Source organism: Bubalus kerabau, chromosome 6, assembly GCF_029407905.1.
Source record: "Bubalus kerabau isolate K-KA32 ecotype Philippines breed swamp buffalo chromosome 6, PCC_UOA_SB_1v2, whole genome shotgun sequence".
Taxonomy (NCBI): Eukaryota; Metazoa; Chordata; class Mammalia; order Artiodactyla; family Bovidae; genus Bubalus; species Bubalus kerabau.
Genome location: NC_073629.1, coordinates 6748430 through 6763803, shown reverse-complemented (window position 1 = coordinate 6763803; position 15374 = coordinate 6748430). Strand labels below are relative to the sequence as shown.

At 38.7% G+C, this 15374-nt stretch overlaps 1 protein-coding gene across 1 annotated transcript; it reads left to right on the top strand.

The window, feature by feature from the left end:
* Positions 1-401: 401 nt before the first annotated feature.
* LOC129655913 (regulator of G-protein signaling 4-like) lies at positions 402-5509 on the top strand. Its single transcript, XM_055586704.1, has 4 exons — positions 402-578; positions 3402-3506; positions 3815-3876; positions 5300-5509. The coding sequence occupies exons 1-4, from the start codon at positions 535-537 to the stop codon at positions 5371-5373; spliced, it is 285 nt and encodes a 94-aa protein (XP_055442679.1). The 5' UTR covers positions 402-534; the 3' UTR covers positions 5374-5509.
* Positions 5510-15374: the final 9865 nt, after the last annotated feature.

Genomic DNA, 15374 nt, shown 5'->3' with positions numbered 1-15374 from the left:
ATTTCTAACCCGAAAGAGGAAGGACGTTAAGTGTCAGCCCCAAAGTAAGCCCAGAAACTCTTGCTGGGTCATTTCCTTCCAGGAGGCAAATTTTCTTGACATTGTTTTTATAGACAAATGAATAAACCCGTGTTTTGAAGCATTGTACACTTCTTATTTCCTTTTCTGGAAGTTTGAAACCTGAGACAGCCTTAGAGACAGTAAGCAAGTTTATATTTTCTGTATGTCTATTTGGCAGGAGATTTCTGCCCGTTCACTCTGCTTTGTTGCGTCAGCCCTTTCTTCCTTATCTCTTGCAGAGGATGGAGAGCCAGAAGGAGGCTGAGAGGAGCTGGTATTACAGACCTGCTATCTGATTGGCTGGACGGTCGCGGCTGGGCTATAAAAGAGACCCCTACAGGCTTGGGAGAGAGACGCTCGGAGAATTCTGACAGTATCTTCACCGGAGAAAAGGCAAAGTGCGCTCAGAACAGAAGCCACAGCTCCTCCGGCAGCACTTACTTCTTTCCTGTCGTGAATCCCACACTACGCAAGATGTGCAAAGGACTTGCGGGTCTGCCGGCTTCTTGCTTGAGGAGGTAAGATTATTTTCAGCCACTGAACCAGACTGCATTAAACTTTCAAATAGACTTTAAGTTATTTGCATATTCTACTTACTAACCTGGTTCTTTGGATTTAGAAACAACCTGATGCAGAAATCTTCGACCTCCTAGCTTTCCTTTAAAACTAGCTAGAAATTGTGACTGTGGAAGTGTTCACTCCAGATTTTGGCATCCTATACGCTGTTTTCTATGACCTTGATCTTGAAGACTTTTCTAATCCTCTAACCAAGCTAGTTCTAATTAAGGACTGATATGAGGTTTTGGACTATGCACGGTGGTCTGTAATATCGCTACCTGTGATTACTGCTGTTTGACTATCACTGAGGCACATGGAATCATGGGTCTGGGCTTTCTGATGGTATATTAAATCTCACTTTGGGGAAGATACTCCAGACTGAAGTTTGGCTACATCACCAGAAAGGCACTGTGCAATTTGTGTGATGCTCCAGTATCTTTCACTCTCTGTTCTTAAAAGCAAATGCTACAGTAAAATAAGAGTCTCAAAACTAGATCTCCCTTATCTCTTTCCCTACCCTAGTTCTGGAAATGCCATGTGGTTGTCAAGTACTGATCATAACCAATCAGCTAAGGGTTCTGTGGAAAGTCTCACGTTAGAGACATTGTTTCATCAATTTACTGTCTCTTGATTAATAAACAAACAAAGATATGCAGCTGCTCCTATGTCTTTGCCTTTTAAAAAAAAGTACATATAAATGCTTTCATAGGATGCTCATATATTAGCCAGTTGAAAAAATACAAAACTAGTGTCTTTTACATTACTTAACCTTACAGTGAAAGGTAAAAAGTCATTTTATAGGTGTACTACCTCCTTTCATGTTCCTCTACAAATAGAAATCACCTTAAATTTTAATTTAGAATTATCTCAGAAAGCACACTTTTTAATACAATCCTAAGGAGTTTACCTCCTGTCTTTCAGGAATACGAAAAATGTTCTTTTTTCCCCATTCTTTCGTGGCTGCTTTCAAATGAAGCAGGAGGATCTGGCAGTGAGTGCTTATGAAAACAGTGTCTCTGACCTCCATCATTAATTTCCTGAATTGAATAGAGCAAATCAATCCAAGCTTCAGTTAACTCAGATATAAAATTAATCATGAAAACACAGGAATATCAGGTGAAAGTTTTGCTCTGGTAAATATTTTAGGAGACAGATAAATAATTGCTCTAGAGCTTTACTCTCAGGAGCTAAGAGGCTAACCTGCGGAGGTAACGTGTATGTCAGCAGGGAGCATTGCTCTCCCCTTCCCTCACTGGTGAACTGTGAATCATCTTACCCAGCACCTTCATTCTCACATTGGTGCCTTAAGCTCCAGAGGGAATGGGAAAGGCTCAAGGTCACCTAGGTGGTGGGTGGTGGAGTGCAGATCACATCCAGACTTCTTACTTCAGAGGTCGCTGGAGATATTTTGACTTTTATTTCTTTGGTTGTTTTGTGTTATAAGGACAAGTGTAATGTACTTGCTAAGCATACTTCCCGGTCTTCATGAAATGACTCCGTATCGGTCAATAACTGTCAGATCTCAGCCAGACCTGGCACATGGAAATATGAGATCACAATATGCTGACATCATCATCTTCGGCTTCATGCTTAGATTTTGCTATTGTTAAGAAAGACTTTGTATCCCATGAGCAGTGGGGGAAACAGAGAAAGGAGAACAATCTTGGGGGTGGGGGTGGAGAGAAAATACTGTTTTAAGGGCAGCACAAGAACATAATGGATTTCAGACTTCCTGGAGAAATGCACATAGATAAGGATCTAATATATTAGTAGCCATCCTAAAATGTCCTTTTATCCTTGTGGCTTTATTTTCCTCTAAGTAGAAACATCTACTCATTCAGTTAGTCATTCATTTCCTTCAAAATGACATTTTTCACTTTAAAACTATGTCTCTGCTTTTACAGAAAAGGAGATCCAAGCAAAAGAACAAATAAAGAGTGAGAAAGTTGAGCTAAAAGCTTATTAGAAGGCCCCCCTTTTTAGTAAGTCATGTGTGCTGCCATACCCTAGCTACCTATTAAACAGCAGCCATAACCTGGAAGCTTTGCTCTAGTCACGAGCTTCAGTGATGACTCTTAGATGCTTCTCCTTGTTATTGTTTTTCAGTCTCAGATGTCCTTTATAGTGTAAATATCCGTAGACTGTAGATATTTCAAAGGGAAGCAGGAGAGTCTTTAGAATCTAGCCTGCAGGAGGTCAGGTTTCAGCCTGAGCTTTTGAGTTAACCACCTCATTCCCCTCTCCTCTCTGCTGGAGCCACTCGCATCTGTGTATATCCCATAATGTGACTTGCTCACTACATCCAGGCTGAAACTGAACAAGCCTTTAATTCCTGAGGTGCTCCTACATTCCTCTGCTAACAATGAGGCAGATGGAAATAGCAACCACCCTCCAGAAGGTGGCATGCAACAACCAGATGCCACACTTCACGGTTCCCTGCTCTTCAACTCCTAAAACTTAGAAAATCGTCAAGTTTGCATTATGTTTCTCCTGAAGATACCTAAGTGTTCCATTGGTCAAAATGACAGGGTTACAGGTAGACTGAAGGGTCAGAAATCCAGTTACAAATGGAGGAGGCTGTGCTCCAAGTTTTGCAGTGAGTCATAGGAAGAAGCAGAGGTGGAATCTCATTTTCCTGAGAGTTCCTGCCAGCCTCAACTCCTATTTCCTAAATAAACTGCCTCTGCCTCCTTACTAGTAATGGACTCTGAACTGTACCAATAAGGTATCTTTTTAAAAGAACTGATTGTCATTATTCTGTTTCTCCCCCTTCTTGTGTGCAGTGCAAAAGATATGAAGCATCGGCTAGGTTTCCTGCTGCAGAAGTCAGATTCCTGTGAACATAATTCTTCACACAGCAAGAAGGACAAAGTGGTGATTTGTCAGAGGTAAGAGAAAAGGCTTTGGTGAAGAGCCACTAAGTATTAACTATCTGATGACAGAGATGCTCTGTGAGGGAAAAAGAAGCTATGTCCCTAGTTAACCTAGATTTGTATCATGAAGGCCTCCATTTTCACAAAGATTATGGTTGCATTTGAAATTTCCATACATCTAGTGAAAAGATTGCCCTATTCAACAACAGGTCTCATTGTTATGATGAAAAATAAAATCTCTGCATTTTATTAAAAATCTTAAATGTTTTGCCCCCATTTTATATCTTAGCATTCAAATTATTCTTTTTCTCTAATGTCTTTAGGGTGAGCCATGAGGAAGTAAAAAAATGGGCTGAATCACTGGAAAACCTGATTAGTCATGAATGTAAGTATGACAGCTTCCCACCATCCACCATTCCCCAAGATGAAGATAAAGCATGCTGGATAGACAAGTTATTTCATACTATACTTGATCTGATAGGAATTACAAAAAGGCTTGGATTTCTCCTAAATTTCAGGCTCCGAAAAATTAGTCCCCTTAAAATTTTACCATACCCTAGATCTTTGTGGTATGCAATGGAAAGCTCATTCATAGTCCATGTGGAAAACCATCTTTCTCACCACATTGAAAAAGGGCAGAGGAAAAACTCCAAATAGTTAGATTTCTTTCAGAATTGACCTCAGTTTATCTTCCCAAACTCACTTTGGCAATTAGGGGCAGCATAGGTATCTCAGACGGAGAAGGCAATGGCACCCCACTCCAGTACTCTTGCCTGGAAAATCCCATGGATGGAGGAGCCTGGTGGGCTGCAGTCCATGGGGTTGCTGAGAGTCAGCCACGACTGAGCGACTTCACTTTCACTTTTCACTTTCATGCATTGGAGGAGGAAATGGCAACCCACTCCAGTGTTCTTGCCTAGAGAATCCCAGGGAAGGCAGAGCCTGGTGGGCTGCTGTCTATGGGGTCGCACAGAGTCGGACACGACTGAAGTGACTTAGCAGCAGCAGCAGCAGGTATCTCAGAAGCATAAAATGTTCCCAAAAGAAACTTCAAACCATGAGCAAGAAGCACTAGGTATAAATGGTATCCAACAGATATCAAACGTAGATTATAATTCTCTGACCCTCAGTAATCCCTCCAGCAGGGCAGACAGGGAACTATTTGAACCAATGCTTTCTTCCCTCAAGTATCCCAGCTTTCTTTGCAATACAGTGTCCACCGGTGCAGTGACAACTGTCTCCTTCTTTCTCCTCTGTCACAGGTGGGCTGGCAGCTTTCAAAGCTTTCTTGAAGTCCGAATACAGTGAGGAGAACATTGACTTCTGGATCAGCTGTGAAGAATACAAGAAAATCAAATCACCCTCTAAACTAAGTCCCAAGGCCAAAAAGATCTATAATGAATTCATCTCAGTCCAGGCAACCAAAGAGGTAAGTATACATGGAACAGAACTGTATAGATCTTAAAGAAACTTTCTATAAGTTTCAATAACATGGATCCTTAGATGATGTGAGTTAAAGCTACAACAGTGGAGCGGGTTATTACAATCTTGACGGCCTCAAATAAGTTCGTTAAGTAAAAAGCTTTTTCATCGAGATGACTCAGATTATCTCCCTTCATGAATTTGCTTCGAATGAATCTTCCGAGTTTGTGAGAAATAAGGGGAGATATTTCCCTGGGTTCTCTCACATGTGCCAGGGTGGAGGTATTCACTCCTGAGGTATAGAGGGTGCACACTCGTACAGAGCTCACAACCTCCCATCCTTACGGGGTAAAATGTATAATGGACCTTTGATCTCTGCCCCTCAGGTAAACCTGGACTCTTGCACCAGGGAGGAGACAAGCCGGAACATGCTGGAGCCCACAATAACTTGCTTCGATGAGGCTCAGAGGAAGATTTTCAACCTGATGGAAAAGGATTCATACCGCCGCTTCCTCAAATCTCGATTCTACCTTGATTTGGTCAACCTTTCCAGCTGTGGCTCAGAGAAGCAGAAAGGAGCAAAGAGTTCCACAGACTGTGCTTCCCTGGTCCCCCAGTGCGCCTAGTCCTCACTCAGCAGTGGGAGGCTGAGATGCCAAGACTATGCCCGGAAAATCCGAGGCCAGATATTGATCTTTATTAAGCACCAGTGCTTTTTCCACATTGCAGCCTAGTGTCCATGCTGCTGGCTATGTGTGAGTCACTCCCATACAAAAACTAGATAACATTTTGGTGTTCATCAGGGCAGGACCTCATCCCAGTCCAATTGTCTCAGATTTCCTTTAGTGTGCCGTGTGAGCAGATATCTGAATAATGGCCTTGTGGGTCTGGATTTTCAAAGACTTGGCAGTTCTCTCCTGCTAACAGTGTGACCTCAGGTTGGTTGGTTCGTGGTTGGTACACTTCACGTGACATCCACAGGCACATGTGTTCTGTAAACATCTTGAGATGTTTAGATGGGGTTGATCTGTTTTGTGTATCTCTGTGTGCATGTATGTCTGTGTGTATGTATGTATACACACATATATACATACTCGCAGTCTGTATATATGTATGCATGTATACATACATATATATTTCTGCAAGAATAGACAAGAGAGACCCAAGGTGCTCATAATTAGACTGTGTGAACATATTTACATGCATGTTTTGATCCCTTGCCTTTCACTCTGCAACTGAACAGAGCAAACTAAACCAGCTGCCCTGCAGGCTCCAAAAGGAATGCTAACCTGTGGAAAGTTGATTCTGTAAAACTCCATGAGTCTTGCTGGAGAAGCGTGGACTTCATGCTTAATTTAACCATCGACAGCTTCCAAGTTGGATAGTATTCTAAGGAGCAAACATTAAAAAATGTTATGCGTGTCTGACACAGTGCTGTCTTTGGCTGGTTGTCACTAATGGCACTTTTGAGTCCCCAAGCTGCTGGACTCCCCTTCTTTGCCTGGGTGCTTGATGCATAATAGCAGCAGCCAGGTTGGTATGGAGTTGGAGAAAGAGTGCTTGAACTGAATGAAGAAACATAGATAAAGCCTTGCCAGCTCTACCTACCATAAGACGCTGGTTTAGTATGGGCACAGAATTTAAAGGTTAATGTTCTTATCCCCTACTCTTTTTTCCTCTCTTGATTAAGGTGCTCTTCTCATTTTGTTTTTCCCTGAGAACTTTAGCCATTAGATGACGCTCCTTAATTCATTGTGGTTGTTTTTCCCCCCATAATAGCTCTAGGCTATATACTTGTTCCTTATAAACCAGCATCAGGGGAAAGATTACATTTTATAAGGGGAGAACATGTTTTCACAAACTGAAAAGCCCACATAAATTTCTCTTTTGAAGTTGGAAACTGGCTCATTGAATCCCAAACATCAGGACTAACAGAGGCTGAAAGCATTTCATTGTAGGTTCTGAGATGAAATGAGAGAGAAAAGGGATAAAAGAAAAAAAGGATATCAATTTTAAAACTACTGTTTAGAATTTTCCAAGGCACATGAAATACTTGAAAATGTCTCATTTATGTTATTTATGATGTTTTGTGTAATGTTTTTATTATTGTATTGTTTTATAAACGGAGGTGCAAGATATCACCTGAATTATTAATGAATGGCCAGGAAGTAATTTTCTTCTCATTCTTCTAAAATTACTGCCTTTGAAGTGCACACATATTCATGCATGAACACGGCACTGATTCTTCCAGTATAACTTACAAACATGGACACCTTTGTGGTTTTTAAGCCAATACAATGGGCTGTAAAATGAAGACATTGGAGTGTGTGTATAAAAGTCTCATTGTATTAAATTTATAGGTTTCCTCAACTGTACCCTTTCTATATCTCTAGCAGTTTTGCTTTCCATGCCTCCAGAGTTTCTCATCAGTGTCTCTTTCTGTTATACACATTTCCACACTTTGTCTCTAATTAACTCCAGGATCCAAATGTGTAACTCTATCGGTCTTGCCCTATTAGAACTGCCATGATTTTCAGACCGTATCTGTACTCACAGACTGCTGTCTCACCAATAGGTCTGGAAGGTCATTTTGAATGAGAAGTAAATTATTTTATGTAATACATCTCTCAAGTGTGTTTTTCCATTGTATTTCCTCCTTATTTCATCACTATTTGGCATGCTGAGCTTCCCTGCTCATGGTCCATGGACAGAATACTCCTTCCATGTGCGTGCCCATTTTTATCATCATGTGCTTTAACAGCCTCAAAGCAGATGCTTCCAGTGAAACACACACAACTTAATAATAAGGGTAAATAAACACTTCATACAAAGCTATCTGCTTGCAAACACATTAATGATCCACAGAGACATGTTATGAGAAATAATAGCAGAGTGTGGGGCAATTGTAGAAAATGGCTAATAACCAGGTTTTTATCTCTCCCATGCCAGCTCTGGGAAAGAAAGTGGAAAATGAAAATTGTTTATGTCTTGGTTCCTGCCACTGCTCTGTCTGCCTTTATTCACAGAACTGAGGCAGTCTTGGCTTCAGAGACTTTGCTGAGCAGATTTGGTGGTTTACGTGCAGGTTCTCCATAAATTCTCAAGGGATGCGTTCACCTCCCAGAGCGACACTTGTTCTACCTCCGTTTCTAGACTGACTGAGAGAAGACGGAGCAGGAGGGGACTGAGCAGGAGCAGGGGAGCTGCAGATGACAGAGAAACAGGCCCCTGCCAAAATGGCTCAGAATGCTTTTCTTCTTTACGCATTGTTTTCCCTAGAAAAAACGTCATAGAACATTCACATTTACAGTCGTAGGTATTGTCGTGAGACCTCCCCCCTCCCCCTACCTCTCTCATGCTTACAAGGTGTTACGGACAAAGGGTCTTATGCTATTTTGAGGAATAGATCCTCTTAAGGATCCGATGAAAACAATGAACTGTATACTAATAAAAATACACAAAGAAATCCAAAATCCTCATAAATATTTAAAGGAAACTCTTGCAACTCCAAAATGCACAAAACTGCCAACATTCTCACACACTCTAGGTATGTCAGACTCTCACAGAGACTGTGAGGTTGCAGTTCATACAACTCAACATCAAAAAGAGAAAAAAAAACCCAATTAAAAAATTTGTGACAGAGCCCCTGTTTGGCAGAACACAAGAAAATTTTGTAAAGCGATAATCTTTCAATTAAAAAATAAAGTGGCAAAAAACCCACACTCACACACACACACAAAGTGTATAAAAAAATAAGCTGTGGATCTGAGCAGATATTTTCCAAAGAAGACATGCAGAAGGCCAACAGATCCATGAAAAGATCCAACATCACTCATGATCAAGAAGATGCACAGCAAAACCATGAGATATCACCTCACACCTGTCAAAATGGCTAGTATCGAAAAGTTAACAAGTTTTGGTGAGGATATGGAAAAAATGGAAGCCCCATGTATTGTTGGTGGGAATGTAAATTAGTATAGCCAAAATGGAAAACAGTATGGAGGTTTCTCAAAGAATTAAAAATGGAACTACTATACAATCCAGCAATTTCACTTTTGGGTATTTCCTAGAGAAAAAAAAAAACCCACTAATTTGAAAATAATGTATGAACCTCTATATTCATTTTAGCACTATTAACAATCCCCAAGATACGGAAGCAACCTAAGTGTCCATTAATGAATGAATGGATAAAGAAGATTTGGTATATAAATATACAGTGGAATATTACTCAGCCATAAAGAAGAATGGAATGTTGGCATTTGCAGCAATATGGATAGACCTAGGGGGTACTATGTTAAGTGAAATAAGTCAGAAAAAAAGCAATTTCACTTATTTGTGGAACCTAAAAAGCAAACAAACAACAACAGCAAAAGAACCTAAACAGAGCAAATGAATAAGCATAACAAAACAGAAATACAGTCACATAAGTGCAGAGAACAAACAGGTGGTTGTCAAAGGAGAGGGTGGTGGGGAGATGACTAATATAGGTGGGGGAGATTAGGAGCTACCAACTTCCAGTTACCAAATAAATGAGTCATGATTCAGTCATGGGGATGAAATACACAGTGTAGGGAATATAGTCAAGAATAATTAATATTTTTGTATGGTGAAAAAGATGGTCAAAATGTACAAACTTTCAGTTATAAGATAAGTAAATACTAGAGATATGCATTGGAGAAGGAAATGGCAACCCACTCCAGTGTTCTTGCCTGGAGAATCCCAGGGACAGTGGAGCCTGGTGGGCTGCCGTCTATGGGGTCGCACAGAGTCGGACACGACTGAAGGGACTTAGCAGCAGCAGCAGCAGAGATATAATGTGTGTACATGCTAAGTTGCTTCAGTTGTGTTCAACTCTTTGTAACCCTATGGACTGCAGCCCATCAAGCTCCTCTGGGATTCTCCAGGCAAGAATACTGAAGTTGGTTGCCATTTTCTTTTCCAGGGGAGAGATGTAATGTACAACTTGATTAATATAATTAACACTGTTGTAGGTTATATATGGAAGTCAAAAAAAGAATGAATCCTTAGAGTTCTCATCACAAGAAAAAAATATTTTTCTTTTATTTTGTATCTGTATTAGGTGATGGACATTCACTAAACTTATTGTGGTAATCATTTCATAATTATGTAATTTAAATAATTATACTGTACACCTTAAACTTAAAACAGTGCTGGATGTCAATTATATCTCAATAAAACTGGAAGACACTGATTCATTTAAAATGACTATATTTAACAAGGACCTATTGTATAGCACAGGCAACCCTACTCAATGTTATGTGGCAGCCTGAGTGGGAGGGGAGTTTGGGCAAGATGGACACATGTATATGCATGGCTGAGTCCCTTCCCTGTGCATGTGAAACTATTACAGCATTGTTAATCGGCTGACTCTAACACAAAATAAAAGTTAAATAAAACTGGAAGAAAAAAATATGATCATATAGGTATATGTATGTGTGTGAGTGAGTGTTGTCATGTCCTACTCTTTGAGACTCCGTGGACAGTAGCCCACCAGACTCCTCTGTCCATTTTCATTGTTCACTTAAAAAATATCATGAACAATTTCCCAAGGGTATAGCCATCTACCAATTATTTTTAATATAGCCTCATTAAATTCCATAGTTTGAATGTACCATATTTGATTCAAGAAGTTTTCACTTTTAATTGATAAAAATGCATGTTTAACAATGAATCTATATTAGCAATGTATAAATTAACAATAATAGGCATCCTTGTACTCCATCCTTATATGCTGGTATCTTTCGAGATGGAGTCCCAGAAGAAGGATAGGATCACTGGGATAAATTAAAATAAATAAAATTTAAAAATTAATTAATTATAATAATAAAAAAAGAATAAGTGCATTTTAAGTGTTAAAAATTCACATTCATTTGAACAGTATAAAAAGTGTCAGTTGCCCCATATCTTTATGGCATTAAATAAGTCATAATGCCATATTTACCGTAATGCCAGGTTTACCAATCTGATGGGATAGAGGTGACATCTTGTTGTTATGACTTGTGTTGTCCTAACCATTCATAAAGTTGAAGACATTTATAAAATTTTACTGTCCATATCTACATTTTGCTACTGTTCATATTCATTCCAAACTATTTTGATTTTCTTTTTATTAATAGCTAAAGCCCTTCCCATAAAAATTATATTAACTTTCTGCCTACCATATTTTTGACAATATTTTTCTGCCTCTGATTATGGTATCTTTTGCAAATGAAAATGTCTTACTTTTTATGAAAACATCTGTCAAACTTTGCTTTATGGATCAAAGCTTCTTAGAAAGCTTACAAAGGCCACCTTCATCAGGATATTTTGCTAGTATTCTATGTTTAATGCTAATGTTTTTAATTAGATTGTCTTTAGTTCTATTTATTTTAATATATTTGAAATTGAAAATATTGAATTATAGTTGATTTACAGTGTTATATTAATTTCTGCTGTACAGCAAAGTGATTTAGTTATTATATATAGTCTTTTACATATTCTTTTTTATTATGGTTTATTAAAGGATATTGGATATAGTTTCCTGTGCTATACAGTTGGACCTTGTTTTTTAATCTGTCTTATATATAATAGTTTGCATCTGTTAATCCCACACTCCTAGTCCTTCCTCCTCTATCCCTACCCCCCCTTGGCAATCACAAGTCTGTTCTCTATAACTGCAAATCTATTTTTGTTTTGTAGATATGTTCATTTGTGTCATATCTTAGATTCCTCATGTAAGTGATATCATACATTTGTTTTTGTCTTTCTGACTGATTTCACTTGGTATGATAATCTCTCTGTCTGAGGAGGCCTTACAAATAGCTGTGAAAAGACGGGAAGTGAAAAGCAAAGGAGAAAAGGGAAGATATACCCATTTGAATGCAGAGTTCCAAAGAATAGCAAGGAAAGATAAGAAAGCCTTCCTCAGCAATCAATGCAAAGAAATAGAAGAAAACAATAGAATGGGAAAGACGAGCGATCTCTTCAAGAAAATTAGAGATACCAAGGGAACATTTCATGCAAAGATGGGCTCAATAAAGGAGAGAAATGGTTTGGACCTAACAGAAACAGAAGATATGAAGAAGAGGTGGCAAGAATACACAAAAAACTGTACAAAAAAGATCTTCACGATCAAGATAATCACGATGTTGTGATCACTCACCTAGAGCCAGACATCCTGGAATGTGAAGTCAAGTGGGCCTTAGAAAGCATCACTACGCACAAAGCTAGTGGAGGTGATGGAATTCCAGTTGAGCTATTTAAAATCCTGAAAGATGACACTGTGAAAGTGCTGCACTCAATATGCCAGCAAATTTGGAAAACTCAGCAGTGGCCACAGGACTGGAAAAGGTCAGTTTTCATTCCAATCCCAAAGAAAGGCAATGCCAAGAATGCTCAAACTACCGCACAATTGCAGTCATCTCACATGCTAGTAAGTAATGCTTAAAATTCTCCAAGCCAGGCTTCAGCAATATGTGAACCATGAACTTCCAGATGTTCAAGCTGGTTTTAGAAAAGGCAGAGGAACCAAAGATCAAATTGCCAACATCTGCTGGATCATGGAAAAAGCAAGAGAGTTCCAGAAAAACATCTATTTCTGCTTTATTGACTATGCCAAAGCCTTTGACTGTGTGGATCACAAAGAACTGTGGAAAATTCTGAAAGAGATGGGAATACCAGACCACCTGACCTGCCTCTTAAGAAACCTATATGCAGGTCAGGAAGCAACAGTTAGAAATGGACATGGGACAATAGACTGGTTCCAAATAGGAAAAAGAGTACATCAAAGGTGTATATTGTCACTCTGCTTATTTAACTTATATGCAGAGTACATCATGAGAAATGCTGGGCTGGAAGAAGCACAAGCTGGAATCAAGATTGCCGGGAGAAATATCAATAACCTCAGATATGCAGATGACACCATACTTATGACAGAAAGTGAAGAAGACCTAAAGAGCCTCTTGATGAAAGTGAAAGTGGAGAGTGAAAAAGTTAGCTTAAAGCTCAACATTCAGAAAACTAAGATCATGGCATCTGGTCCCATTACTTCACGGCAGATAAATGGGGAAACAGTGGAAACAGTGGCTGACTATTTTTTTGGGGGCTCCAAAATCACTGCAGATGGTGATTGCAGCCATGAAATTAAAAGACGCTTACTCCTTGGAAGGAAAGTTATGACTAACCTAGACAGCATCAACATCTCAGCATTATAAAGCAGAGACATTACTTTGCCAACAAAGGTCTGTCTAATCAAGGCTATGGTTTTTCCAGTGGTCATGTATGGATGTGAGAGTTGGACTATAAAGAAAGCTGAGCACCAAAGAATTGATGCTTTTGAACTGTGGTGTTGGAGAAGACTCTTGAGAGTCCCTTGGACTGCAAGGAGATCCAGCCAGTCCATCCTAAAAGAGATCAGTCTTGACTGTTCATTGGAAGGACTGATGTTGAAGCTGAAGCTCCAATACTTTGGCCACCTGATGTGAAGAGCTGACTCATTGGAGAAGACCCTGATGCTAGGAAAGATTGAGGGCAGGAGGAGAAGGGACGACAGAGGATGAGATGGTTGGATGGCATATTCGACTCAATGGACATGGGTTTGGGTGGACTCTGGGAGTTGGTGATGGACAGGGAGGCCTGGTGTGCTGCGATGCATGGGGTTGCAAAGAGTAGGACACGACTGAGCAACTGAACTGAACTGAACTGAGGTTCATCCATGTTGCTGCAAATTATTTCATTCTTTCAATGGCTGAATAATATTCCTTTATGTATATGTGTGCACATATATATATATATATTATATATATATCTTCCTTGTTCATTTGTTCATGGACACTTAGAGTGTTTCCATGTCTTAGCTATTGTGACTAGTTGTACTATGTACATATGGGCGCATATACCTTTTTGAATTATAGTTTTGTCCAGATATATGCCCAAGAATGCAATTGCTAGATCATATGGAGACTCTATTTTTAGTTTTTTTAAGGAACCTCCATTCTGTTTTTCATAGTGACTGCACAAATTTACATTGTTACATACAGTGTAAGAGGGTTCCCTTTTCTCCACACTCTTTCCTTCATTTTATATTTGTAGACTTGTTAATGATGGCCATTCTGACTGAAGTGAGGTGGTACTTCTAGAATTTATTATTTATTTAAAATTTTAATTAATTAAATACTTGGCAGCACTATGCAGCATATGGGATCTTATTAATAGATCCCTGATTAGGGATCAAACATGTGTCCTGTGCATTAGAAGCATGGAGTCCTAACCAGTTGACCATCAGGGAAGTCCCCTCGGGAATTTACTTTTATATATGAAATCAAACAAGGCCAAAAGTAATACCATGTGATTTTTGAATAATCTGTGCTTTTTCTATTTAGTTGAAATGTCATTTTATCACTTTAAGTAAGTTTCACTATGTACTACAATCTGTTTCTGAATTTTACCTAATGATGCCCATTTCTGTCCAATATTACCCTATAGCTTATAAGTTTTAATTCTTGGTATAAGGGCAACATTCACCTATTGTTTAATTTTTAGTTTCATTCTACAGATGAAAAAGTTTTTATTGATAATTTTGAAAATTAAAAACATATATAGAAAACAGAATAAAAGCTACCTTCAAGGGAAAAGCAACTACCCATCACCCTAAGTCAAGCATGTGGACAAAAAACTCATCAGAGGAAAGCCAGTCAGATAAATTAACTCATGTGACCAGCCAGACTCAGAAGCATGGTATAAGAACTAAAGCACTCCATTCATTTAATTCAGTCAAAATGTGTGTGCTCAGGCCTTTTTTCTTCCAGTTTTGCAAATAGTTTTCTTTTTGTAAACATATAATAAGTTTTAATCACATTTTAAAAAGTAAAAGTTAAGAATACTCAAATTAAAGGACAATAGAGGACTTAAAAAAATTTTTTTTAATTAAAAAAAAAAAAGAAAGAAAGATTGATCGATACTGGATGCTTGGGGCTGGTGCACTGGGACGACCCAGAGGGATGGAATGGGGAGGGAGGAGGGAGGAGGGTTCAGGATGGGGAACACATGTATACCTGTGGCGGATTCATTTTGATATTTGGCAAAACTAATACAGTTATGTAAAGTTTAAAAATAAAATAAAAAAAAAAGAATACTCAAATTATTCACACACACAAGATATTTATATGCATTCTTATAATTTATACTTTGAATTTTAATAGGTAATTCTAAATATTTTATCTTTTTATTTATTTAATTTTTATTGGACCATAGTTGATTTACAATGCTGTGTTAGTTTCAGATGTACAGAGAAGTGAATGAATTATGCATATTCATATATCCACTCTTTTTTAGATTCCTTTCCCATGTAGAACATTACAGAGGCCTTTAAAAAATGTAATGACCAACTAAATTGTTCATTATCAAAATCTTTTATTGTATTATGAATTGCTCTGCCTATCTGGGTCTAGATGCTATGTGAAA